Raw genomic sequence first — 27,815 nt, forward strand, 5'->3', positions numbered from 1 at the left:
CTAGCTTAACTTCTAGCTTAATTATCTACCTTTTCCCACACACCTGTGATAGAAGGACAAGGGTGGAAGAAAATACCAAAAGGTTTTATTTCACGTAATTATTCCTGCTTTGCTTCCCGGGTTTCTCTGGGCACTCAGCAGAGGCCGTGTTTTTGCTGAACAGCGTGAGAAGATGCGGTGCTGCAGCTTTTGAACTTCTTGCGGGTGAGGTGAGGGGTTACAGCAGCCTACTGAAGGCAACGGGATCTGCCCACAAAGCTCTTGTGTAACTAAAATACAGTCATGGCATCAAACAGCTCCCCAGGCTGCTTTTCTACCTCCAAGCTCAGCTCAGGGTGTGAAGGCACACATCGCTCCATGCATCAGCTCCAGGCTGTTCAACCAGCCAGGCCGTTATCGTTTGAGAAACCCGTAACAATTTATTGTCGCCCTGTCCATGACCCCTCCCCACCCTAGAGGGGGAATCAGGGAAAACAAAGAAACACAAGGGCTGAAACGCAAATAGATCCAATAAGACAAGACCAAACAATTAACAATAACACTAAAGGACCAGTACTGATCCCGACAGCAATATAAAATGTACAAGGACTATCCCCATCCCATCCCATCCCATCCCATCCCGCCATGCACTCCCTGCAGGGACAGCCAATGTGGGACCCTGCGAGCGCTGCGGCTTTGGGAGGAAGGGAAGGGCTCAGGGCTCCAGCACCGGGGCAAGGAGTTCTCAGGATCCCAGCCATCAAGGGAGAGAGAGAGAAAAAGAGAGAACTCCTCAGCAAACTTTCTAATTTATGTTGAATGGGCCGTTCATGGTATGAAATAACCCTGTTGGCAGCTTGGGGCAAGTGCCTGGGTCTCGCTCCTCCTCGTCCCCGCACCTGGGGAGCTCAAAAACACCCAAGACCTTGAAATCCACACACCAGAGCTGGCTGTAAAGTAAATATTTTCATGAATTCAGACACTAGAGTCTTCTAAAAGTGCAGTTTTCCCAGGCATTAGAAGTTAGTCCTGTGTCACTCAATCCAGGATGCTATCGGCAGCCTCCACAGCTGGGATGGTGGCTCCTGCGGGATGCATCCAGCAAGAAAGTCAGGTGAGCTTTGCCACTTGGTGCAAAGCCGAATCCCACCTGTGATGGCTAACTCAGTTCTGTGAGTTAATACTGAAGAGAAATTGTTTCCCGCTCAGTTTTCCTTGGCTGTGCAGTTTTTGCACTGGGTCAGCTGTCCCCGCTGAAAGGGAACCAAGGAGCAGGTTTTGGCTGCTTCATCCTAACCAGGTAACAGAGAAGTAGAGATGATTATGGGTACGATGCTCTGCAATTGCATCTTTTTTTCTTTGAGTACAAGTTATGCACATTAATTACATTACAGGTACCATCGACAGGAAGCTTAAGAAAAATCAACAAGTTAACTTCTCAGGTGCACGGGAGCGCTTGGCAGCGCACACATATCACTCCAGAAGCACTGCCAAGGAAGAGGCTACTTCTTGGCAGATGAGAAACGCTAAGAAAGCAGCAATAATTATGAAGACTTCTGCTGAATCACTCCTCTGCTGTCCAGAGAAACATTTGGATCTGATCACACCACGTCCCAGGTGGCCCCTGCCCTTCATCAGCTCATCTCCACTGGAGACGTAAGGCAAAATGGGCACGTACAGGAGGGATTTGTCATTGCCCAACGGCATTTGGGTCCTGGGTGACAATTCTAACTGGTCCCATTTAGCTGGTGAAGCAGACAACGGTATCAGCATCTGCTTTGGGTGCTCAGGAGTAAGGTGATGCTCAGCCACGCTCAGGCAGCTGAAGCTGGCCAGCCTGTGGTGGGACAATGCAGCTGGCATTTCTGCCAACACAACCAGATGTGCCATCCCCCAGCTGTGCCGAGACCTCCTTGCAAAGCCATGGGCACAGCTTGTCCCCAAACCACTCAGGCTGGTCCTACTGGGAGGGCAGCTGGAGAGCAGGAACGCCTCGTGCTGCCATCAAAGCTGCTTTGGCATCAGTGCGGGACCCAACAGAGGAAGATTGAAATGCCATGAGATGGCCATTTGCTCCTGCAACAGCATCAAACTAGTAAGTGATGGATGCTGAGAATCAAACACATGTAAACCCTCCACAAGTCAAGAAATTGGCATTCATCGGTCCCCTAACTATTGTAATTTTTGAGGGAAAAAGGGATTTTTGCCCAGAGAAGCTGTGACTATCCCATCCCTGGAGGGGTTCAAGGGCAGGCTGGATGGGGCTTTGAGCAACCTGGTCTGGTGGGAGGTGTCCCTGCCCAGGGCAGGGGGGGTTGGAACTCGATGATCATTAAGTTCCCTTCCAACCCAAACCATTCTATGATTCTATGATTTTTCAGATGAGTAGGAAAGTGTTACCCACACGGTCCTTCCAGCCTGATGGAAAACCTCCCACTCTGATCACAGGAGAACCTCCTGGGAGGTTCAGAAACAAAACAGAAGTTCAGAGGTGCTGAATAAGATACGACCTCCAGATACCATCTCTTCCTTTTACCTTAAGATGGCCAAGTACGAGCAGGTAGGAACGGAGTTTTGAAGGAAAAACTGCCACTTTCAGACTGAAAAATTATTACATAACTCCAAGTCTCCACCCAGGGCAGAGCTTGCTGAAAGTTCTTCTGGCACAGCTGGATCCATGACAGATTCAGGGGCAGAGTCTATGGCTTATCTTTCAGAGATGGGAGGAGGTTTTTGAATAGCAGGCAGGGCAGGGCTCGGGAATGCAAACTCCACATAACAGCCGGTGCGGGGGGCGGGCAGCCCTGCGCCCCAGAACTTCAGCTGCATCAAACCTCCCTGGCACAGCTCAAACGCCTCCCTCTTTAAGGTGAAGAGCACCTTAAAAACCTTCAGCACACACAGGGTGCTTCGGGAGCACGAACACATGAAAGGCATCCCACTAAACCAGGCACCTGCCTTCCAAAAGTGAACCGGCTTTGTGTGAATCGAGGCCATACTCAACACCTGACACATCAGCCCTCCAGAAAATTAATCGGCTCTAGAAATAGCTCTAGATCTCAACTAGTTTCTAAGAGCAGCGTCCCGACAGCTTGAAAAATGTTCATAGAAGGGCTAGGAAAGGGGGACAGGCAGAACAGCAAGGCCAACCAGCTGCTACATCCTTATTGTGGTCCTAATTGCCAAACTGGGTTTTCCATTCAACATCAATATAAATTCCAATGTTTATCTTCAAAACATCGAGTATCTTCATCTCCTCACTCAAACGGCGGAGGCACAAAAAGACCCAAGCACAACCCGGACTGCTGGCGAGGCATGAGGTGTCTCAGCTCGGGGTTTGCTGGAAACCACCAGAAGGAGCACGGAGACCTTCATGATTAAATGGCCTGTCCCTGCTCCATACAGCAGCTGGGTCACGGGCACGTCACGCAGCAGACATTGCCATCTATAAGCAGAGCCCATCGAGGCACCTGGGGTGACTCCGATGAGTCTGACGGCTACAGATTTACCACCAGCATTGCGAGGCATGTTGGGCTTCAAGGAACAGCGTCTGCAGGAAAGGCATTTTTCAGCTTCCCAGCATCCTGCCGTCCCTCTCCGTGTGCTGCCCAGCGTCACTGGGTTTTGATTTGTGATGACTGCAATGAACACCGGGAGAGCGAGAGAAGCAAGAGGACTTTTCAAAATATGAAAAGGAAACTGCCCTAATCTCATATTCAAATATTAATGGCCTCGCTTTAAAAGCGTCTGATACCTTCCAATTGACAAAGCCTAAATTTAGCCCAAGGAAGTAAAAACTTCTGATGTTAAAAGAGATGCTGAAATGTGCATATTCAGGAAGCTCTTCCTAACAGGGAACTGCCACATTAAAAAAAAAAAAAAGAAAAGGTATTTTTAGATAGTAAAATATTACTCCCCAGAGATCATCAGCAAAGGCAGCTTTGAAAGCAGGCAGGCTTTAACGGGGTGTGTTACAGTAATACACTACATTTTATTTTGCAATTCAAAAGCTCCGGAGTTCAGAGATCCCTCAAGTTCAAAAGTTCGTGGGACTACCCTGACTTTATAACGAAGCTGCTGACTCCCCCCTCTTTAAGGGTACAGCTGAGTGTGAGGCACCTCCATGTGTTGTACTTTCTGTTTAAAAAGGCCATTTTCAGACGAATGAGAACACATCTCCTCTCTGAGGCATTGCAAACCTATCGCCAATAGCACGTTGCTTGGCAAGACTTGAGAACGAAGGGAGAAGAGTTTTTCCTCACGGTTAGAAAATTAACCCAACAGCTTAAAATGAGCGCTGGGGTCTGTTGCAGGGATCTGAAGTAGGGAAATGATTAAACGTGAGATGTGACTCAAAGGCAAAAAGCTGCTTTCCATGCTAATAGATGTCAAGTTTTTATCATCTTGCAGAGATAAGTCACTTATTAAATACTTAGAGTAACCGAACACTTACATTCTAAAATATTTCCAAGTATTTCAAAGGAGGCTGCAGTGCTCCTCCGGATTGTTGTAGTGTGACAGCTATGAATGAGCCTTTCCCTGCAGTGAAGGAGGACACAAATGTTCTTCTGGCGGTGGCCACGTGTCGCTCCACGCCAGCACCAGCCCACGTTGGGGTGCAGAGGGGCAGTCCCCACCCCACGGCTCTCTCCTGCCCCAGACCAGCACCCGAGCGCGGGGTGATCTTTTTCTGCCGGCTCCGCTCCCGGCCACAGCAGCGTCTGCATCGAGGTGGCAAATACGAGTGGGAATTGTGAAGATTAAAGCGACCGCAGCAACAGCTAATGCGTATGTTCACGCTCCTTAATTAAACAGGGGTGTAGACGTCTTGCATTAACCCTCACTTATGTGGCCTCGAGTCACTCCAGCTCCCCTGGGGAAAAGTGTTGGGCGCAGGGAGTTCCCCGTGAAATACCTGGTACTGGCACCATGCTCCACCATGGGGACTTGTTTACACCTATCCGTACAACGAGTCTTACCGAAATGACCCCTACCTAATTGCTACATGAATGACAGCGTTGTGCAACCAGCACGGAAAGAATTTCTTTATAAAGGACACCGGTATGTACAAAGTGTTCAGCAGGTCATGAGTAAAGCAGGAGCAACACGGGATGGGAACAACGTGCTCGACGCAGGCAATCCCGAAAAGCCAACTTAATAGGCAATATGGAGTAGCAGACAGCTCAGCTACATTGAAAAATACATATGCAAATATTGACTACACTATGTAAAAGGCTCAGTTATTTATACCACCTTCATTTTCCTTGGTCCTACTTCCTGACAAGTAAACAGACTGCTCCGCTCCAGCGCGTTGTGCAACAGAAAGAGGTCCAAAAGTAAACACAGACTCCATACTTCATTGGAGGTGAGCTTGTTTACAGAGCAAGAATTAGAACAAAACCACAGAATCTGTCGATATTCTATATGTAAGGACATATCCCTCCCTGACTCAGTATATTCTGCTCGAACGCTGTGACTCATCCATTGCGTGGGCTGGGGAGAGCAGAGAACTTCGCAGTTTCCTGGGATTCTCTGGCATATCCGTCTCCTCTCCTGCTTTCCACCGCGGCACCATAGAGGCTCATTACGTTTGACACCCAGTTGCCAATGTCACCTGCCCATCCCGGGGACGCGCGCTGGCTCCAGAGCGATTGCACGAAACTCAGGGCATGTTGACACTGGACGGCTATGAATCACATGTGCCAAGGTGGGACCGCGGAGGAGCAGGGGACGTGTGACTCATCTGCCAGCTGACATAAAAATAAGCTACTACTGAATCAAAAATGCATGACTTCTTCACACTCTGCACACAGGCAGAAGCTGTCACTATGCGGGAACTCGATCATCAGCTCGGCACAGCCAAGAGAAACCTGGAAATAAGCAATACTCCATTTTAGCTTCCAAAGGCAGAGCCTTCGTGGAAGGCACCACGTATGGCGTTAAGGACCACAGGGGAGAGATGGCAGAGATGCTTTGAAATCTAGTAACAAAAAAACTGGTCACTGCTGGAAAGTCAATACTTCCCAGGACCATGGTGAATTATTTATTTGCGCGGAAGCACAAGATTAAAGAGCAGTTTCCTGATTGTGTGGAGATGTTTTTCAGCCACGGTCATGTCCTGAGAGAGAGGAACTGGGCTCAGAGTGACACAGTAATGGTCACGCAGCAGTGGGCTCCCTGTCCTCCAGAAAAGGCTTAGAGTTTGAGGGACAAACGTACTTTGGGGAAAAAAAAATTAGTTAAAGCTTTGCAAGTATACGTCAATGCAGAAGACGTTTGCCTCTAATTCTCAGCCAAGCAAGGCTTGCAGAAAGAGAGAAGCATTTTTTCCCCCTCCAACCAGCACAGCTGGAGAGAAGAAAGCTTTCGGACAAAGCTCATCTTAAAGCCGCAGCATTTGGCTTCCATTTCTTTCATGGATCTGTGAGCTCCACTGGATGTGACAGCAGCTGGATGAAGAGAGGCAACACCTCTATGGCTGATGCACCAGGCAGGTGCCCGCAGCATCCACACGTCCTCCTGCAGCACATCAAGTGATTTGGAGTGGCTCCATGGGCTCTGCTGCCACATCCGGGAGACAGGGCAGCCCAGCGACCTGGCTGCAGATGGCTTTGCCCCCCTCCTCTTCCCTGGAACCCAACAGCTTTCTGGAAGTGTTCATGAACAGCATCTTCAGCATCCCTTTGGCAAAGGGATGTTAAACGCTCCAAGACGAGAGACATGCTGATGGTGCTGAGTAAGGATATAGAGGCTCCTACAGCAGGAAACAGAGTGGTGTCTTAAGTTTAAAAGGCTTTGCCAATAGAAACCACATTTGAATTGTTTTCTACTAGAGCTGAGAGCAGTAGGATCCACCTTTCACACCTGCACTCAACCCCCATTGCCACCCCGCAGCCCCACCAGAGCAGTCACTCAAGAGGAGAGGCCAGAATCTCCATGTCCAACTCAAACCAGCTGGGAGGAAACACCAGAGTTTGCAAAAGGACCTGTAGCAGCCGCGGCAGCCAAAAATCCAAACGATGGGACGGGTGGAGATAAAAGCATGGCCACGTATTCCTGTATGTCCACGTTACGCACAGGAAAAGAGCAGCTCAGGCCAAAGAGCAAGAAACAGAGACGGGGAAATAATGGCTCTGCTCACAGATAAAAAGACAATTTTCCAATAAAAACTTTGGAAGAGATGTTTCCCTGTGCAGTCTGTAGGAGAGTTTAACTGGAAGGAAAGGTGAGAATGTGGAATCAGCCTTAAAACAAAAAGGCCATTCCTGCCAGAAGTCCTCAAAGCAGGTCAATAAGCAAAAAGAGCCCACCAGACAAAGCCAAGGCTAAGACCTTAGTGGTGGCCCAACGTGCCTGGCAGGGCTCCTGCAAGCTGTGCGATGGGCTTTATTCACCCCAAACCAAGCAGGAGAGTCCTGGGATGCTGCTGGTTGGTCCTGGTATGCTACCCAGGAAACACAACCATCCCAAGAGCTTGGAGCTGGGTCTGTTTGACTGTGGTCAAACTCAGTTTTACTCTGCCCACACCAGCTTCCCCACCCCAAAATTTAGGGGGAATACTCAAACATCAGCCAGTGGTGGGAATGGAGCTCCTCCATGCATCATCCTGCAAGCTGTAGGGCCTGATTATTCAACATTTTTTATGAATGACAAGAAGCCAAGCCTTTACTCCACAAACTTCAGGTACAGGGGACAAATGACATGCTTAAGTGACTGATCCAACACTGGAAACATGCTGGAGACTTGAACTTGGCAGCCCTAGAAGATGTAAAACATCCAGTCAAGTTGGATGGGGGAGCTCCTCCTGTCCCCAGGGCATGGAAGCACAGATTTTAGTAGCTGTAGGAGGCCTCAGAGCAAGGGGAAGCACAGGAGTCAAGGAACCAGTCTTGAGGAGGAAGGGAACACTTGGAACAGCCAGTCCTCAAAGAGGGTCATAGAGCAAGAGCCTAATTTTGGGGAATACTCAAATTCCACCTGGACTTCTTCTGGATAGCTGTTCTGCTCATGTTCATACACAGGTAGCTACTATCTAGCAAGAAGAAAATTTAGGACTGATGTACACAGATCGTGCCACCACCAGAAAAGTGAGATCCTGGGAACAGCCCAGGCCAGGATGAATCTTCTCGGACAGGACAGCCATGCCTGCTCACGTGGACTTCACAACAAAGAGCAACCATGAAACAGGTCAGTACGACACCAGCACCTTACAGGTTTGATGACAGAGTAACACAACTAGTTTGCAAAGAGATTGTTAAAACCACTCCAATTATCTTGGTCAGCAAATGGAGCATAGCCCAGACCACCTAAAACCTGAAGGAATTCTCGTCCTTCCCTGAGACACCCTGTGGTCTGACCATCAGGTCTTTGACTCTGTGCCTGCGCTTCGCTTTTTTTGGTTTGGCTGGCTACATTAAGGTAAAGCAGTCATACGCTATTTTAGGTTATTAAATATTTAATTCCACAGTGAGGCAGAAGAACCCAGCAGATGGTCACTGTGCAGCAGGCCCTTCCCTCTTCTTTTGAGGGGGTAAAAAAGTTCAAGGAAGAAACAGGAAAACCCATTTCTATGAGGAAATGCCCCCATTTAGAGGGGCAAGGTAGGAAATTACAGGGGAGCTATTAGTTTCTCACATGACAGGGAGGCATTGGAACATCAGAGGTTGCATCAATTCCTGCAGAAGCGCATCAGAGACGCTTGTTTGTTGGTTCAATCTCAATTAGCTCCTTTTGAATCCATTTGATATATCCACCGGTATTGAGCTACTCTGAGAAGCACCAAAGAGCTACGTTCATATTAAGATATACCAGAGCAAAAGTTTGATAAAGGTATCTAATCTAGTGTGAAATATGTCTTTAGATGTACAAGACACAAGAAATCCAGTTTTCTCCTCAGCTAATCCAAGCTGACGAGTGATCTTCAGCCAAATCATGTGGCAGACAAAGAAGCTGGTGCTGATGGGAGGTAACATGCGACTTCGGTGCCTCGTCAGAAAGTCTTTCACCATGGGTGCCAATGGAGCACGTGGCACAGGATGCCACAGCGGAGCTGCAAAAGGAAGAGGCAGCCATTGCACAACTGTGCTGCTTCCTCCATTCATGCGGAAACATCTCACACAGAAGCTCATCCCAGGAATTAACTTCTGAGAGAGCCCCAGAGTATCCTGCTATTTGCTACTCCGTTTAACTATATCAAGGAAAGCACAAAAACTAGACTGAATACCTTAAAAAAAAAAAAAAAAAAAAGACTAATTTCACTAGTTTTTGATGATAGCAGCAAGTGAAGCAGGTAACCAATACTGACATACCTCCTTCAGGCACTCAACTGTAGAATTGTTCGAAAATTCTGGGGCAAAAGCCCCCCAAAAATATTTTGTGCAATATACTGCAGGACCAGGCTCCAGAGCCAGCGTTACAGAGCAAGTTGCAAGTTTCTCTCCAAAAGCAGCACTTGTCCTACCAGCGTGATTGAGCACTTCATACCTCCTAAACACCACTGGTTGGGCTTCTGCAGGGGTTTTGAGGCACAAAACCTTTATGCTCCTTAGTTTGGAGGCTGCACTTCTCGATTTGGTATGTTGCAAGTCATGACCAAGTCTTCTGCGGTCTTTAGCATCTAAGACCATCCCCTTGGAAAGTTGATGGCCACAAAACACTTCCCTCCAGGCTAGTCCCAACTTCATGTGGACACATCCAGTCATGCACTAGAGATGAATTACCTTTTTTGACACACACAAAGCCATCCTGCAAGATGGTTCCTACTTGATCCATGGCCAAGGAGGTTGGCCCCTTCCAACCTAAGTTTTTCCTATGACTAGTATCCAAGAGTAATACACTTTAAAAATGTTTATTCTGAATATCCAGAAAAAAGGAAATTACCATCAAAATTATTCTCATTAGGAAAAAAACCTGTTTTTCTCCAAATGCTGCAGGTGATGATAATTTTGACATCTCCGAGATGCTGCTCACCGAGACCATCTGGTTGTACACGCAGCTGAATGCAGCAGTTGCACTAACAAGAGGACCATGCTGCTACTGCGGCGTTACAGCAATGCTTTTACTAGTCTCACTTTTTAGGCGAACGGTGGGAGGTTCGCAGTCAGCCACGTTATTTGGCAAGATTAATTGGCTAATTTATTGAACAGTATGTCACATGTAACACTACTGTTGTTCTCCTCTGAGTCATATGCACCATGGGTTTGGACACTCCCAGTCTTCATTTGGCAAGTCTACGATAATTTCAAGTATCCAGTCCTGCTTACTGGAAGTTCACGGCTGTCTGTTGGAGCAGCTGAAGTTTTTAAGCAAGGACCATTAAGGGGAGCCTGGAATTATCAACAGCACTGAGAACAGACCCATCTATTTCCCCAAAGCAGCCACATATTTAGCACCAATCTGTTTGTACAGACAGACGGTCTTCCCCTAAGTCTCAGCGTGGCACGCACACACCAAGTTAAGGCTCCCTGGTCCTGGCAGTCTGACTCCACCAAAATTTATTTCGTTCAGCTTCCAAGTTTTGTGGTGAGACCAGAGATGTGGGTCACATCCTCCACCTGGGCTCCTGGCCTATTTCCAGTTGTTTTAGCGAAACTCTAGCACAAGAGCTTCTAATGGCATTCAACAGATTAGCAGGGCTGGGTTTGCAATGCCTGTGGGACCACACAGAAGGAGAAATAAAAGTCGTGTTGTTCATGAGGCTTCTCAACAGTCTCTTGACAAATACCAGCAGAAAGGCTTGGGATGACAGTCAGTGTCACTCCCCCCATGATGGAAGAAAGAGAGATCTTGAAGGCAAGATCTCCACGTCTGACAGCAGCACACTCAGAAATACTTCGTTAGCATGCACAGCATCAGACAGGGCAGAAATGCCCTGCGGGGGTGAGTAAGTGTTGAAGGGTGAAAAGTTTAGAGTCATTAGGAACAGGAGAAAACCCATTAAAAATACTTAATCTAAGCAAAATAAAGCCAGGCTTCCAACATTTGATCGGTTTTAAAGTTCCTCAATCACACCTTTAAAGAGTGGTAGGAAGCCAAATGGAGTTGAAGAGCAGATTGGGATTCATTCATGTGTCATGAGACACATGTGCAATCATCAACAGGACTCAAGTAGGGAGAAGCGTATCACGTATTCTGTGATCCTACATTGGATTTATTTACTACACGGGCTTCAGCAGAAATGCCCAAAGTCTCAAAAGCACAAGTAACTGGAGTTAAGTGACAACATTAACCTATCAGGAGCTTTGCACGTGGTACTAGATGCTACCGCTAGAATACAAAACACATAGAAAAGAGCACTTTATTTCAGCAGACTGTTAAAAAGTACTGTTAAAAAAAAATAACAACAATATTTTAGTTTTTCCAATAGTGAGAACTTACCTGGTTCCCACATCCCAGGTTTTGCATCCTATAAGGAGCAAAGAAGCCACAAAATGCAGAGTGCAACCGCACCCAATCTCCAGAGGATGTGCTACACAAAATTATGGAAGCCAATTCGAAAAATTAACTGGAACAAGCAGAAAGGAAAAACACAAGACTGCTCAGGCACTGTATATTATGAGCTCAGAGCAAACATATATTTCATTCTGTTCAGCTTAGTATTTTGGTAATATGAGAGCGCATCCTCTGCCAGTGGAAGCTAGGTCCATCCAGGGAAAACAGAAAAAGTAAAAACAGAAGGAAGTGTAAAAAAAATTTACAGTAATGTAGGAAACTTGCCAAAGCCCATGGTTGATGTATGACCAAGGCACAGTAGGAACAGAGAAGGTTTTGCTTCAGAGAGATTTTCTTGTGCAGTGGGCAGTCAAGGCTGTGGAAATCCTTGGCATGGGGAACAGCACACGCTAAAAGTCTATGTAAGTTCTAAAAGCAGCCATAAATTCAGGGAAGAAAAGTCCAAACACTATTGAACACAAGTTCAAGCTCTATATTAGGGAAATCAGAGAGCTTGCCAAAAAAAATACAAAAAATTTAAAACCCCCACCTTTGGCTTATCCTGTTATATTCTTCTCATATTTGCTGTAGACTGTGGTCACACAGAGCACACTGAGCCCATGGGCTTTCGGACACTCTTATGAATTAGCAAATATCAATGAAAACAGTATCTCAGGCTTTTATTACAAAAGCTCTACGCTTTTTTTCACAATTTCCTAGATTTTAAGATGTTACATCACCTTTTTGAAGTCTGCCATTCTACACACAAATAACATTCCATCCATTGACGGTTCCTGTGTTGTATAAACACACTTACACGGGTATTTCCCATAGCAGCCAATCCTCACTTATGCAATACCAGCTTACTAATGAGAGTTTCTAGCTCCAAATAATTATCCTGTATCATTATGATGTTATTCTGACCAAATCCCTTCCAAAAACTCACGTGGGACTAAGAGTTTGTCCAGATCAGTAAGTTCAAGTCAGAGTTACACAACAAATATGGCGGCAACATTTGATTTAACAAAGAAATCACACACTTTCCATGAGCTTAGGGTAGGCTTACTTACCCACACTTCCAAGTTGTTTATAAAACCTGTATTCTAAATGAAGCTGTGGTGCACGGGATTTTATTGGTTCCTGAAACAGAATAATAATAATAAAAAAAAGTTGGTTAAAATCTGCTTTACTGGAAAAAAAGTTATATCCTATACTTGAAGTTTTGTGAACGTACATAATACTTCAAGTTTCAAGATAAGACACCCTGGGCTGGAGGTCTAACACCAGACTTCACTATCAGCCATCATTTAAATCAGCAGAGAACAAAAAGCAGTAAGACTTGCAACGTGCACTCTAGAGGAGAAATAACTTCCTCCTTTAAACACAGATGGCAGTGAAATTCAAGGTTCATTCAACAAAGCTCCTGGTCCTTGAAGAACGACCCTGGACATCGGCAGGAGGAAAGCCAAAGCTGCAAAAGATCAAGTCCCAAGTTCACTTTGCGGACTGTGGTTGCCCACAGTATTTTTGCTGGTTGCCAGTCTATGTTTTTGGAAAACGTTGAGTCATATATCTGCGTTTTAAGTCAGACCACAGTTGTATAAACCTACAATCTTGCTTGCAGCAAGCACTTCAGTGCAGCCAGAGATCTGGGAGAAGCACAGGAAGAAGTCTCCCTTCTTCAGTAGCAGGTGTCAGTCAAACATCTCAAAGCACTCAAGAATATTCTATTTTTATACACAAAATAAAAAAGAAAAATGGATGTCTGCAATGCACCCAAAATATTACGTTTCTCAACTGTTACTCATCTGCACTTTATGCACAAAACTTAATGCCTATGATCCACAAAAGCATTAACAGGGCAAGATTACAAAGCTTCTAAAAACAGAAAGTTAACATGGAGAGGAATAAGAGACGAGAATTACATTTTCAATAAACTGTGCGCTTGGGGTAGGCAGGAACATGGATGCACCAACTGCCCAGACATCTTTGAAATGGAAGTTAATATTGGCCTCAGTTTTTGTTTGGATGTTGCTTATTTCCCTGCTTTTGAGAAAAGAAATGTGCTATGCTCAAAACTATGTATAATCCATAGCATGGTACCAAAATTAGTCTGAATTTCAAAGACCTGCTAAATAATTCTCTATTTGGAAGATAACTCATCGTCTAGAAGTTTGCCTATAAAGGAGCTCCCTAAGAGCAACACAAAAAAAAAAGTCGCTGCGTGTTTCACATCAGGTCCTTTGAGTTACAGCAAGAGCATCCAAAGGAGGTTGAACACAGCCAAGATTTGAGCCAACGTCCTCCATCCGGTGGAGTGACTCCTGTGCCTGCACAGGAGGACACGAAGGCTTTTGCTGATCCACTCATCTTGTTTCACCTCTGGTCTGTACGGTGACCAATGTCCACACTTGGCATGAACTCCCCGTTAAAGACTTCTTTTTAAGTCAGAAGAATGATTTTTGTACAGGAATTCTGGGAATTCAACTTCCAGCCAAGCTGGTCATCACCAGCCCACATCATCCCCTCCGTTTGCCAGCAAGGGGAAAAAATACTCCTGGTTCCTTCTCCATCTTCTGGTATTTAAAAGCTTCAGAAGTCAAATATGACCAACTACTTAGAAAACTATGGGGAAAAATATTCGGAAGGCAAAACTGAATCTGGATAAAAATAGAAGGACTAATGTATCAGGATGTGAGGCTGCTCATGACAAAACTGCTGGAGCCAGAGCTCTGGACACTTGCCAGAGTTGTGGCAGCTTCCGAGAAGATCATACCAGAACAGATGGTTGTTCTGTAGGCCAAGGGCTTAAGGATAGTGAGATGTTGCGTTTGTAGCAAAAATAACTGAATTGCTACTGCCTGACGCACAAAATCCCCAGCTCAAACCAACAGGTATCACCATCAGACGAGAGGGTACCTGTGTGTGACATGGGCTGGTTTCACGCAGGGAAGAAACTCCTACAATGTGCAACTGCACATTAAAAACCCTTAGAAGATTAAACCAGTAAATATGGCTGAGGCATTTCAGAAGACAAACTCCCCCGTGAACTAGATGTCCTTAACCAAATAACGTCCAGCTGAAGAGCAGGACAAAGAGCCGTACAGTGACAACACACAAGTCAGAAGACAGGCAGTATTTTTCACTGCCAGCAACTTTCCAAGATGCTGCACAATCCTCACCCCCAAAGAGAAACCATGAGACATTAGCACTGAATTTCACAGCACTTTCTGATCAGCTCTTTGGCATCCATCACACAACTCTCTAATTTTCCAGCTTTAACATCGTGCATGAATAGCTGAGACAGCAGGGTTGCAGTTGCAGAAGATGATCTCACACAGCCAGAAGGACTTGGAGCAGAGTTTCCACTTGGTCCAATGATGCAGATAAAAGAAAATGTTGCCTTCAAGTACATTGAATGCAGCCACCCTATCACTAGTTCACAAATTATTGGAAGGATGAAGAAAATTAGAGTTAAGTACACATATAAGAGAAACATACTTGCTGCTGAGGTGGTTGAGTAATTCTTACTCCTGGGGAATATGGTCTGAGATCAGGAGATCAAGAAAACCCCATCTCTTCTACTGTTCCCTCATTAATTTCTCAGAAACAGAGCAGGTACGTGAATGCCTGGATGGCCACCACATGGGAAGGAGCAGAGATTTTTAAGCATGAATCACAACAGAGCAAATAAAACTGGAGTCTGCTGCAGAGTAAGTGCTTTAACACTCAGATATTTTTTTGGGGGGGGGAGGGGAGAAAGAAAGCACGCTATTAGAAAAAGTAGGTAAGATTAAGGTAGCAATACAGGTCGCACCATTCAGCTCTGCCCTATGGCTGTTGAAAGGTCTCAGGTTACTGGGAGGTGTCACTGCAAGCACTGTTTTGAGAGAAACAAGCATCCTTTGGACTAACACAGCTGTGTTTTTCCTGTATTATTACTTCCTTGTGTCTTCCAATGCTATAACTTTGTGGGATTATCTTTGAAAGCAAATTAGAAGCATTATTAATTCAATAAAGCACCTTGTCAGTGTACACAGCACATTTTACACTGTCAAATCTGCCTAGCAAGCACCAGTCCTCCTTCCCAATGGGGATCCATATCAAGGACATCCTAAGCTCCACTGCAGGCATTTATTTATTTATTTTAGGGAATATCTTCTGGCAAATGCCAGCAGGCTTGTAAACAAGTCCCTCCTGCAAAGCCCTAATTATTTTTCATCTACGATGCATCGTTTAAGGAGAACACTAGAGATATAAGATCTGTGGCACTTGAACATGATCAGAATTAACGCACCAAGTCCGTCGTGATCTTCTGCAATCTGAGCGACTCCTGCCATTTCACCAGACATCGGTTGGACAAACAGGCGCGTTTGCTGCTAATATCAAATTTGCGTTACAACTTTAACTTCAGATTCTGGGGTTTGGCTCTGTGATTAAAGAGCTTAGGGATGAGAAAAGAGCACATCAGCTGGAGACATCCAATTTGAAAACCCCAAGAGACTAATGAAAGCCTTAGTTCACAGATGAGAAAAGTTAAGGCATTAACACAAACTCCTGGGATATGACTTTGGAGATTTGGCAGAGCCATGAGTTAGAGAGCTTCTCAGTCCCTAGACTCCTACTTCAAACCACTGCTGACCACAGCATCTTCATGCCCTGAAGAAGTCTTCAGAAGAAGGCTTTTTACCTGGACCACTCGCGGGGGCAGGTATAAGAAACATGGAATCTGTCTCTGCATGTACCTGGGGAGGGCTACACTGACTGCTGGGCAGAAAATAACCCGACAACTGGTACTGAGGCTTCTAATGCTGGGAGAGAAGAGAGCTGGGAACAAAACCGCTCACGCAAATTCTGAGGTTTGCTACTGTTGGGCTTGGGATTTTTAAGGCAGCTCCTGCAATGCTTTGGTGAGCCAGTTTGATTCATTTTTACCATCCTATGAACATAAAAGGAGAAAATAATTCTGAAGATGCTGTGGCGATATATCCTCGGCCACCCAAGACTGACCTTCGCTGAATTGGATCTTGTTTTGCCTGTTGCATCTGCAGTCTCCCAGCATCGTACCAGTCTGAATTGTGCTATTTTCTCCCAAGGGAATTTTAACCATTGAAACACCCCCGTTCCTGCCTCTCTCTCCAACAGCATGGAGGAGCAGGCTGCACAGTGCCAAACCCTCTGACGACAGCCCAGCCAGAGGGAGGTGAGGGGCTGGAGAATCGATGGAGTGTGGAACAGAAAGGCTTGACCCAGGGATAGCGAAGAGGTGGCAAACCCGCAATCAGTGCTGCTCACTGGGACCTAGCAGCCAGCATGGAAAGAGGAACAAGGCTCTCACCGGTAAAAGACAGCTACAGACCATTTAGGCACCAAAAATGTTCAGCGGGTGGAAGCATGTATTCTTTCCTCATTTTTAGCGTTCTCAATTATTTATCTTAGTTTAAGTAAGTGATTCCGGCTGAGGGTGAGAGCAGCATTAAGCCCAAAGTGAGAAAGTTGCTTTTTATCTGAGTTTTTAAGGTTAAATACAAGCCATTTAAGAACACTTGAAGCTTTTACTTACCAGTTTAATCGCTACATATTCATTGGTGTAGAGATTTTTACCTGTAAGGGAAAAAGAAAAGTCTTTCAGTTCTACATTCAACACTTGCAGATAGAGACAATGCAGAAGACCATCGCTGATGGCAAAGAGCTGTTTCTTCTCAATTCCCTGCTCAAGGTCATACCTTTAACAAAGTGTAAGCCTCAAAATAATAAGCTGCAGCAGTTCACCAGGGCAGGCAAATGCTATCTTCCATTCAGCATAAGGTAACCACGTTTTACGGTAGCACATAATGTTCCATGCAAGTGTCTGAAAAGGTATCCCAGACACGTTAGGGTTTATTATCCACATTGTGCCAAAAAAGTCCGGGGAACAAAAAAACGAGGAGTCAGAGCATCATTTCTTTCAGACATGTCTTGGATCTGCTGGACACTGAACATTTTATCCTATAATCTACAGGGAACTTCACGGGCTTCATCATGCTACATATCAAAATGACTGCTGCAAGGAGGCATATTAAAATAACCTTTGTACCAACACAGCGCTTTTATTTCTTCCTCTCTGACCAGGCAGGCAGTGTGTATAAAATGCCTTCCACATGCCAGCCACACAAAGGCAATCCTTGAAATCTAATAAGGCTAATAACTCTCAGTTGCAGTGTGGTATCAGTGATGTTAAAAAAATACACTGCAAGAACAAAACCCATTCTTGGGACCCCAAAACATGGAGCAGAGCCTGGTCTGATACTAGCCCTGGCAAGTGCAAAGAGCAAGAGCCCAGTGCGAGTAGGACCAGGCGAGCATGCAGGCAGCTGCCAGCATAGTGCAGATTGATGACTTTGAGCCAGAGCTGGCACCTGCATGTGCTACAGCTGGAGGTGAATTTTTCCTCCAGGAACCTGTGTTTGAATTGAGCCCTTGGCCTCCCTAGCCACGCGTGGCGGAGACGCACAGCTACATGTGTCACAAAGCATCTCTCTGTGTGTTCTGAAGCCGCCAGTTACCGTATCACTCAATGTCCTCCAGTTCCTCTGCCAGGTAATTTGAGCAATCGCTCCCTGTTCAGCTTCTCCAGGCTGCTCACAACTGACAGCAAACTCTCCTGGCAGAGATATCACCGGGGAAGGGGCTCAGGCACTCCTTGTACCTCATCTGTGCCATCAGCCTGATATCTCCGCTACCTTTCTGACCTCCTCTATTTCCACCGCATCCTTTGAGGAGGGCGGGCTCCACCGCACAAAGCTCCCCAGGGTTTAACACAGGGGAGTGCTGACCTCCTGTGCTCACCATCGCTTGCACCGTTACAGTACAAGTCGTGTTTTCATACAGTGACTGTGCAGGTCCAAAATTCAATAGCAACCTGTGCTGGAAGTTATCTGGGCTTGTTTGTAGCACCAGCTTTGCCCAGCTCTATTACACGCTTGCTTTCCAATTCCCGCAACAGATACCGATGCTTTGAACAGACCAGCTAGCGAGAATGTCCAGGTGGGAGTTTAGGCATATCTACGTGGCACCATTAAAAACATGCCATGGCCTCCCTCGCATGCAGATACTCTCCGCATTCAGCAACAGCCTTGGAAGACTCAATAAAATTAATGCCATTATGAACATGAGAGAAGACAAACAGTCATCTTTAAATCCTGAAATATTTATCAGGGGAAAATCCCCATTTCTTTCTTTTACTTTGTAACAGCTTCATATTTTCTGCATTCCATGTCTTTAGATTGCATGCCTGCTATATTGCCTGGTGTAGTTCCGGCCTCCGAATTTCGGATGGGGGACCCCCAGCGCAGGTCTGCAGCCAGCAGATTGCTGTAACAGTCAGTGGGAAGCCAAAACAATTTATGGAAAGCTTCAACCTGTTACAGTAACCGTCGATGCTGTTTAACACAGGGCAGGCATTTAAATGGGAGGTTAAATATCCTTAGAGGAAGCATTTTATGCAAGCAGATGTGTACGCTGAGCTCCAGCATTAACTCTTGCAACACAGGGTGGTTTGAATCTATTCCTTTAGATCTTTCAATAAAAGTTATTCTGCCCAGGCTGGAAACGAAGGGTAGGAAGTAGGTTTTGCAGCCGCATCAGGAATGCTCAAACATTGGAAAGTGGCTTCAAAGCACTGAAAGAGCTGGAAGGTGACATCAGTGGGAAAGAGGCGGCAGGATGAACTGCTTCACCCTTTGAGACAGGGAAGGGTTCCAGGCTGATGCTACGGGGAGAACCTGCATGGACATTAAGGGAAGGCAGCCTAAATACACTTAAATTATGTGCTCCGTAGTAGCTACCAGCAGATGAGTCACATCAGCAGCTCTAGCTGTAGGTCACCCACCAGCATGACCTCCTCTTCCTCTCCACAGGGACCAACTCCTATCAAGATGCTCAGTTTCAGGACATGGACCCAGACCAAGAGAAGCTCCAGCATGAATATGTGAGGAAGTCAGATGGCTTTAAACAGCAAAAAAAAACAAGGAGGGAGGTGTGGGAATGCCATCCCCGACAGATCCCACATCCCTCCATCCCAGTGTTGGAGATGCACCATTTCATGGTAGCTTTGGCACTCAGCGTGCAGGGGTGGAAGTGCATCCAGGGAGTGATGGCCCACAGACCTTCCAGCAGCACTTGTGCTCTTCCACCCATGTAGGATAACGATATTGGGCAAACAGTGCTCTTCCAAGCTCGTTTCAAGGCAGAGGAGGACACTGCCAACACCCTCCATGTGTGTGGAGCCATAATCCAGCCTATTATGGTCTGGTTCATAAGGCTGAGGATTAGACAAAAAGATAATTCTGGTAATGAAATTCCTCAGTTAAAAAACTGGAATTAGCAAAACGCTGGCCTGGGATGTCAGGCCAGGTAAATGAACTAATCATTTCCCCTTCAGAGCACACACTATGGAGAGACCCTGAACATGAGGGGGTCCAGCTTCTGAACTCCAAACCCTCCCTAAAGCTGCAGCACGAGATGCTCATTTCGCCAGCTATGATGGGAAAGCAAATCCCCACAATCTCTTCGCTGGCTTGCTCCAGACTGAGATCTGCCCCTCGGAGTTGCCGTCACACTGTCCAAGGCACAATGGCTTCTTCTTTCTCCTTCTACAAGGCAGCAGTGGCATTAAAATGGAAGAGGAGAGGCAGCACTGCTCGCGGGAGAAGGTGAATCTGCACAGTAAAATAAGCCGTGAAGAGAAGCTGCATCTTATCTTAGTAAGACAAAAGATTTGTAATACAGGGGAGATGATAGAACTGTGCTAACAAAAGCCTTTCAAGTTCAGGCAAAGCTTTTGACAGAGTAGCGATTAAGTTCATGCCTCAGTTTTGGGTAGTTCCACTGACAATTATGAACTGCATATTCTAAATGAGAAGGGCTGCATGAAGTCACTGGCATTCACGTGGGAAACCTCGCAGAGAGCATTTCTCAAGCCCTGGCAGTAAGATGTGCCCAATTTACAGATTGCGGAGCAGCAGAGGAGTCCAAACTGATCGATCCCTTGTGTGCACTGTTCCCACAGGTCAAAGTTAAGAGCCACAAGTACAAACCTCTCACGAACGACACAAATCAAAAAATGCTTTGACCCCTCCTTCTAGCTTGTTGCTCTGTGCATGATAGATTTTGATGAGAGATCAGGGCTGGGTAAGGGAGCAAACACCCAACTATTTGTCCTGAAGACTGGGCAGAGCTCACCCCCGACAGCACGGCACCTGCAGTGAGACCAGAGCCCATGGACAGCTGGAACGTAAGCTCACATCCACTTTGTGGTGCCGGTTTTGCTGTCCCTTCCAGAGCATGTGTCTCCCAATAAAGGCTCCTGATGTGGATCCTACACAGGATCTACTCTTACCCACACCCTCCACATCGAGCGCTATTCTAGTCCCATATTCACGTGATGATTTTGTTACTTGGGAAGCAGAGACAAAGCCAGCCCCAGTATCACATGCTATTATCACTTAAAAAAAAAAAAAATTATTATTTTTTAACTTGTTTTAAAGCAGAGCTCCTGGCTTCACACTGCAGCTTGGGTTCAGCTGGGTGGTTCTCACTTCTGGGGGGCGCCTTTGCAGATCTGATCAATCTGCTCTGACTTGGCAACCTATAAATAAGCAGCTTTTCTTCTAGTTTGGGGCTTGCTGCTCACTCCTGAGATGCACTGAATCTTCGTGAGACCTCTGGGTGAATCGTGCTGACACTTGACTGTGGACACTATGCAATTTCTTTGGGCAGCACACAAAAACACAGACTTCTCCAAAAATCCCTTCGGTGCAGTAGCCTACCAAGGGAGGACACAAGCAACAGGATCTATAGCCCTCCTAATGTTTTGTGATTTATTTTCCCCATCCAAGCAGGGAGAAAAGTTGCATTAATTGTCATTTTTAAATGATAATTTAACACACTGTTTTGAAAATGCTGGATGATGTGTGGATTAGAGCAAAAAGATTTGGGCAAAAACAGTCTAGGGCTCTGCATTAAAATAAGTCCCTGGTCTATCCAGAACTTAATGCTTATTTTAGAAAACCCTCCAACTTACCGAAACTGGAATGATTTTACATTAGTACCTATTTAATTGCTTTACTAAATAGAGGTGCCAAACACTGGGGAAAATGAGACATTTGAAGGGGCTTATTTATCCCTAACACAGCTCATGGTTCAGGATTTCGAGTAAGTACAGGAAATACCCACTGGGTGAGCCTGGGACTTGACAGAAGGAGGTGGTTCGCAGGCTCACCTCCAATATCTTTTCTACGTTGAAGTTTACAGCCACGGCTTATCAAGTACTAGATTTACTGGGTTAAATCCCATTTTTCCTGAGCAGCGAGCACCTCCTGACATCACACGATTTTACAGCCCGCGGAGCTTGTTCTCAGGCTGTTTTACGTAAAGCTGCTGCTCGTATCAGCTCGGGGTGGAGAGGCAGGACCTCGTAATGGCAGAAAACGCGCTGGAAAGCTTCAGGTGCACTCCAGCTCCCAAGTTAACACAGGAATTAACTTGAGGGACAATCGGGAGCTGCTCAACAGGGCTCGGCACTGCACGAAAGGCGATGAGACCTCACAAGCACAGAGTCCAGCCCAGGGATGGTGAGCAAGATGCCCTGCTCTTTGCCTGGAGGTCGAGCCACTTTGGAAACGAAAGCTCTTAGAGACCACATAACCTGCAGCCTGTCCAAAGAAACAATGGGTTAACCCCATTTCATCTTATTACTTGGGGCTAAAAACTGCGTTCATCTTCCCATTTCAGCTCCTCTGGAATCCAACCGTGCTGCTCCCACGTGCTGCAAAGAAGTAACAACCCCGGGGCTATCTGTATTTTCAGGGAGATCAACCCTCAGCAGCGAGCTGGATACTCGCAGAAAACAGCTTCTGTAGGTACGTGCCATCTCCCCCCTGCACAACCAGCCCTCTGTCGGGTGCTGGGGCACAACACAAGAGCAGCTTAGAGTGAAAACACAACACCTGAAAAAAGAGAAATTCTTTGGGGAATCAGAAAAATAAGATTTTTCCCTTGTTTATCAGCGCACCACTTTGTTCTTCCTCTGTTTCTAAAAGCATTCACCAGTGTTCAACTTCTCTGAAACCACATCAAAAAAGCCAAAAAGCAGAGGGCAACGTCATTCGTCTTCGCAGGACAAAACTGTTATCAGAGACTTGTTTGCTCGTGTTTCAGCTGTGCTGCTTCTCCTTCCCCCCAGCACAATTCAGGGATAATTAGCATCACGTCTGTGCAACAGAAATATCTGATATTTGAGCAAACAGGAGTTCTTAAATCTATAGTGGCTGGCAAAAAGCAACAGTGATACAGCTTCTGTAAGGACCTTACACCTAATTGCTGTTATCAGCACTTATGGCCCATTGGCCAAATACAGTGGGCTTAGTTAACCAGCATCAGAAAAACATTTACCAGCGTACCAATAAAACAACAAACAGAGCCACTCAATTAACAGGGGCTGGTTTTTTCCTTAATTAAAACTGAATATTCTTTGTAAACTGTCTTTTTCAGAAGTGAAATCTCTTGTGTAGCATCCATGCTTTGAAACAATGCATTAGTCAGGAATCCAAGACCACGAAAATTTTGAGAAACATGAAAACCAGGAACCACGGAAGCAGGATGAGCAGTTGGGCACCAGCGGAATGAATGCCGGAGCTGTTTGCCTGGGGGGATCCGCTACAGCTGTGGAGCCTTTGAAGCGGAGTTTGGATTACAAAGCAATTCAACATCTCCACGGGAATCCTGCGATCCTGACATTTGCTGGGGGGGGGGGAGTGGCTTTTAAAAATGCAATACAGTTTCTGATGTTATTGTAAGGATCCAAACTTATCTTTAGCTGCCAATTATGCTCATGTTCATAAAGGTGGGAGCTTTTGTCCCTGCCCTTGGTTTCTCTCCACCTTTGGAGCATCACCTCTGCTTCTGCAAATCAATACAACTTCTCTGATGTGATGCTGACACCAAAACCACGCATTTAGCAAGACAGGTCATAAGCCAGCTGGTGAAGCTTCACTCTAAGGAGAAGTGGCACATCATATAGATGCAATAACCAAACCTTAAAATCAAAGATCACATAAATTAATCTAAGATCACATAGATCCTGCACAGGAATCTACAAAGATACTATCAGTAGTTACGTGTTATAACCTCTTCGGTTACCTGAAGCAGTTTCCCAATTGGTTTATTTATCATCCCTTGTGCCCTGATGCACAAATTATTGTAATTTCAGTTCTAAATCCATACCAAGTTTTAGGCAAATGTTATTTATGTCAACCAATCTGTCTTCAGCACCCTCAAGTTCACTACCACAGCAATCCAACTCACAGAATCACAGAATGATAAGGGGTTGGAAGGGACCTCTGGAGATCATCTAGTCCAACCCCCTGCCAAAGCAGGTCCACCTAGAGCAGGTTGCACAGGAACATGTCCAGGCAGGGTTTGAACGTCTCCAGAGACGGAGACTCCACCACCTCCCTGGGCAGCCTCTTCCAGGGCTCTGCCACACTCAAAGTAGAGAAGTTCCTCCTCATGTTTAGATGGAACTTCTAATGTTCAAGTTTGTGCCCATTTCCTCTTGTCCTGTCCCTGGGCACCACTGAAAAAGACTGGCCCCATCCTCTTGACACCCTCCCTTTAAGTATTTATAGGTGTTGATCAGATCCTCCCTCAGCCTTCTTTTCTCCACACTGAAAAGACCCAAGTCCCTCAGCCTTTCCTCATCAGAGAGATGCTCCAGGCCCCTCATCGTCTTTGTAGCCCGCTGCTGTACTGTCTCCAGCAGTTCCCTGTCCTCCTTGAACTGGGGAGCCCAGAACTGGACCCAGTGCTCCAGATGGGGCCTCCCCAGGGCAGAGCAGAGAGGGAGGATGACCTCCCTCCACCTGCTGGTCACACTCTTCTTGATGCCCCCCAGGATGCCATTGGCCTTCTTGGCCACAAGGGCATATTGTTGGCTCATGGTCATCCTGTTGACCACCAGGACTCCCAGGTCTTTTTCCCCAGAGCTGCTCTCCAGCAGGTCAGCCCCCAACCTGTAGTGGTGCATGGGGTTATTCCTCCCCAGGTGCAGCACCCTACACTTGCCTTTGTTGAATTTCATCGGGTTCCTCTCATCTCATTCAGCATAAGAGGAGAAATGCCAAGACCAAGCTGCTGCTTCTGATCCACAGCAACTACCCCAAAACCACATACCAGGCGCTTAGGGGTATGTAATTAAAAACACCGGCTGCTTCCCCCAGCTCATTTAAAAAACAACCATTGTTTGTTTAGGATGACTTAAGAGCCCAACGCACTGCACTGCAGTATGTTGGGCTCTTAAGTCATCCTAAACAAATGAGGCATTAGTGTAGCCATCTGTCTGGGTGACCAGCTGCAAGACGTGTGGTTAGAAGACCAACAGACCACGAAAAAAATCACGGACCACCGAGCGGGTTCGGCAGCTGAGAGGCAGCAGCCAGATGGCCAGTCGGCACAGCCCAGTCTTCGCTAGGGAGTCACACACATGGGACAGATCAGGGAGTGGGTGATGGGGCTGAAACTGGGGCACCGAGGTTGGTGAAGGATGTGGAATAGAGAAGACATGGCCGAGTGCTGGGAGAGTCTCACCCATCACTTTAATAGGGCGCTCTAGATTATGAACAAAAAATTGAGAGCAAGAGTTAGCAATCCAGGCAGTTAAAAAGATTTTTTTTTTTCACCTTAGGCAAGACATTCAGCGCTGAGAACAGTCTTCAGTGTTGGGATTGTTCAAAATTTGCATCTTTGGCCTCTCCAGTGTATTCACTTTGACTTTATGCAAATACAAATAATGCTAACAGTTACATCTTCTGTGTCAGAAGCTTCAGGTAAAGCAGCTCGACACTTGGGGAACAAGACAAAGCACACTCATTTCTCAAGTTTTTATGTATTTATATTCCAGTGGTGAAATGCTAATCTGGATAATGGAGGCCACTAAAACAGTTACTTCTTACCTAGTCTGAGCTCTCCAAAGTTCCCACACCCAATCTTCTTGCCCACTCTGAAGTTGGGTCCAACCATAAGCACGCCAGAAGATGCCGATGAGCTCGGTCGAGACCCGTGCCCGCTCCTTCCCGGCATCCCTTTCGTCGTCCGCTGCCTTTCATCTTTTTCCCTACTAGGATGGTCCATGATCTTAGTGAAACCTCTCTGCCAGCAAGCCAGCAGAAAGGAATTGGAGTACGCGCTCTTCTCAGAACAGAAATATATATCCAAAAGTATCTGAGTCAGGGTCCCAAAGAGTCATGGAAACACATGGAGTTCTTTTGGCACTGTATCCAGTTTCCTAATGCATCTTAATAATGTAGCAAAGGGTCGATTATGTTCTTGAGAACTCAATAAAGGCAGGTTGCTTTTGGTTTCTTACCTGGGGAAAAGAAAAAAGACATGAAATAAAAATCATTACTTTAAAATACTGAGCAAGAAATGTACAACAGGGCCAACGTCCAGAGCTCTCCTCAAGGAAATTGAACAGCTGTATGCGAATTGTACCATTTTCTTAACAATTTTCTAATTAAAAGCCCTGATGTCATGAAGAGATATGAGGGCTGTCCACCCCCTGCTTGCTGTTGGAGTTACCAGGACTCACACCACACATTCTAACAAAAGCAATTTCAATTACACCAGAATGTCAGGTGGAAACTGCCAGGAGATCACATCCCATCTTTAAAGCAACTGTGAAGTGTAAAGTTTGTTTTCTTCTCACTTCATATATTTATAAAGTATTACACAAAAGCCAGACAAAAAATAAAAAGTGGCAAATGAAAGGTGCCAAGAGAAGAAAATACTGAGGCACGCTGAAGTCAAATTCTCCATTTTCCATCTTTTAAAGTTGACCCACATATATTTGCTAATTGAAACTGTTGTCTTATGGAGATGATGAAAATTAGTAGCCAAAGCAAGATTTGTTATTTAAAAAAGCTAGAAATTTCCTGAAAGCTGTACCGACATACAGTTCGCATTACTAACGTGATTTTGTTGCCAAAAAAATGAGGTTTTGGAAAAGCAGATGTTCTAATGGAATTGGGCGCGGGACTCAAGGGCCCTCAAAGGGCCGAGATCTTCTCCAGCAGCCTGCATTCATGACTGGCAAATGAAAGTTCTGCCAGAGAAGTGCACCTTCCTCCCGCACATCCAAACTTGTCACCACTATAACCCCAAGGGCAGACAACTCTGGACTACTCCAGACAGCACACTGGTGCATCTCATGAGCATCAGTCCACCAACGCTGTCAAAAGAAGATAAGAAATAAATAGACATAAATAGATGCTTCTCAAGCATCCTCATGGAGGTCAAGTGATTCCTCTGTGCCCATTGACCGCCTAAAAAAGACAGGCGGAAGCTGTACAGACCCAGGGGGTCCTGCTCCACAAGCGCAGCCCAGGGAGCGCAGAGAAGGTTGACATCTCAGCATGAGACCTTTCCTAGGACATGAACTCACGCTGGATCATTAGCGCAGCCAAATGGTTCGGCTCGGCCCCACTGCAGTCAGAAGAACTTTCTACCACTTAGACATGAAACTCTGAAGACTCTATAGCAACAGATCATTGCGGCCTGATGGGACAGTCCAGAGGTACCAGTGGTGGAGGATGAGCCTCCCCTCATTTCCCAAGTGATCAGCAGGATGAAGGGAAAGGTTGCTGTGTCAGGAGCGTGGTGGTGCTAGGCAGAAGATGTGGACACTCTGGAGATGTCTGGGGTGCAGTTCTTGCTTAAGAACTAGAATAAACGTACCTGGAGGTACCCCCCCCATCCCAGGACCTACACGTACTGGACTTTAGTCCAGTACTGCTTTAGGGGACACTGTTGCATTCATGATTTCCCAGATATGAACAGAAAAGTGCCTGAATAGTTTTAGAAGCAAGGTTTGCGCCCTGCTTCTGCGCGGATGCCTACAGCTGGAGCGTCAATGTTTGCATGGAAGCCAGCAAATACCTCCACAGTCAGCAGAGAAGTGCTAAATGAAACCACCTAAGCAAGAGTCGTTGTGGAAGGACATCAGCAATCACGCACCATCAGGTACGCCCAGAAACACAACCTTATTTACAAGGGCTCAAAAGTTCCTCAGGCAGTTGGCTCAGTCCTCCTGTAGCAAGACATCTGTAGAGGATTTAGCAAGGGTTTCTTCCACGCATTTCATGAGACGATGAAGCAAACCTACCTACTAACCAAAAACACAAGGCAAGAATTATCATCCATCCACTAGCCAGTGGCATGGAACAAAAGCATTAGCCCTCGTGAAACACAAGTATGCTCTCCCTTGCCTCTAACTGTGGTACGCTTTTATTTCTGGAAACTTTTTGTTTTGATCTAAGGCACCTGTAGACAAGGCAGAAGCCATTCACATGAGATCCAGGAAATGCAGGTAG

The 27,815-nt window shown here is 46.1% G+C and overlaps 1 protein-coding gene across 5 annotated transcripts in view; it reads right to left on the reverse strand.

The window, feature by feature from the left end:
* Positions 1-25,578, reverse strand: part of CSNK1G1 (casein kinase 1 gamma 1) — a 66,852-nt gene extending 41,274 nt beyond the window's left edge. For all 5 annotated transcript variants that reach the window (XM_074156502.1, XM_074156504.1, XM_074156501.1 and 2 more), the window contains exons 1-3: positions 25,401-25,578; positions 16,973-17,013; positions 12,480-12,549 (exon numbers count right to left, since the gene is read on the reverse strand). In XM_074156502.1, the coding sequence (XP_074012603.1) occupies positions 12,480-12,549; positions 16,973-17,013; positions 25,401-25,578 (289 nt within the window). The remainder of the gene's footprint in view (positions 1-12,479; positions 12,550-16,972; positions 17,014-25,400) is intronic.
* Positions 25,579-27,815: the final 2,237 nt, after the last annotated feature.

Source organism: Numenius arquata, chromosome 11 (assembly GCF_964106895.1).
Source record: "Numenius arquata chromosome 11, bNumArq3.hap1.1, whole genome shotgun sequence".
Classification (NCBI taxonomy): domain Eukaryota; kingdom Metazoa; phylum Chordata; class Aves; order Charadriiformes; family Scolopacidae; genus Numenius; species Numenius arquata.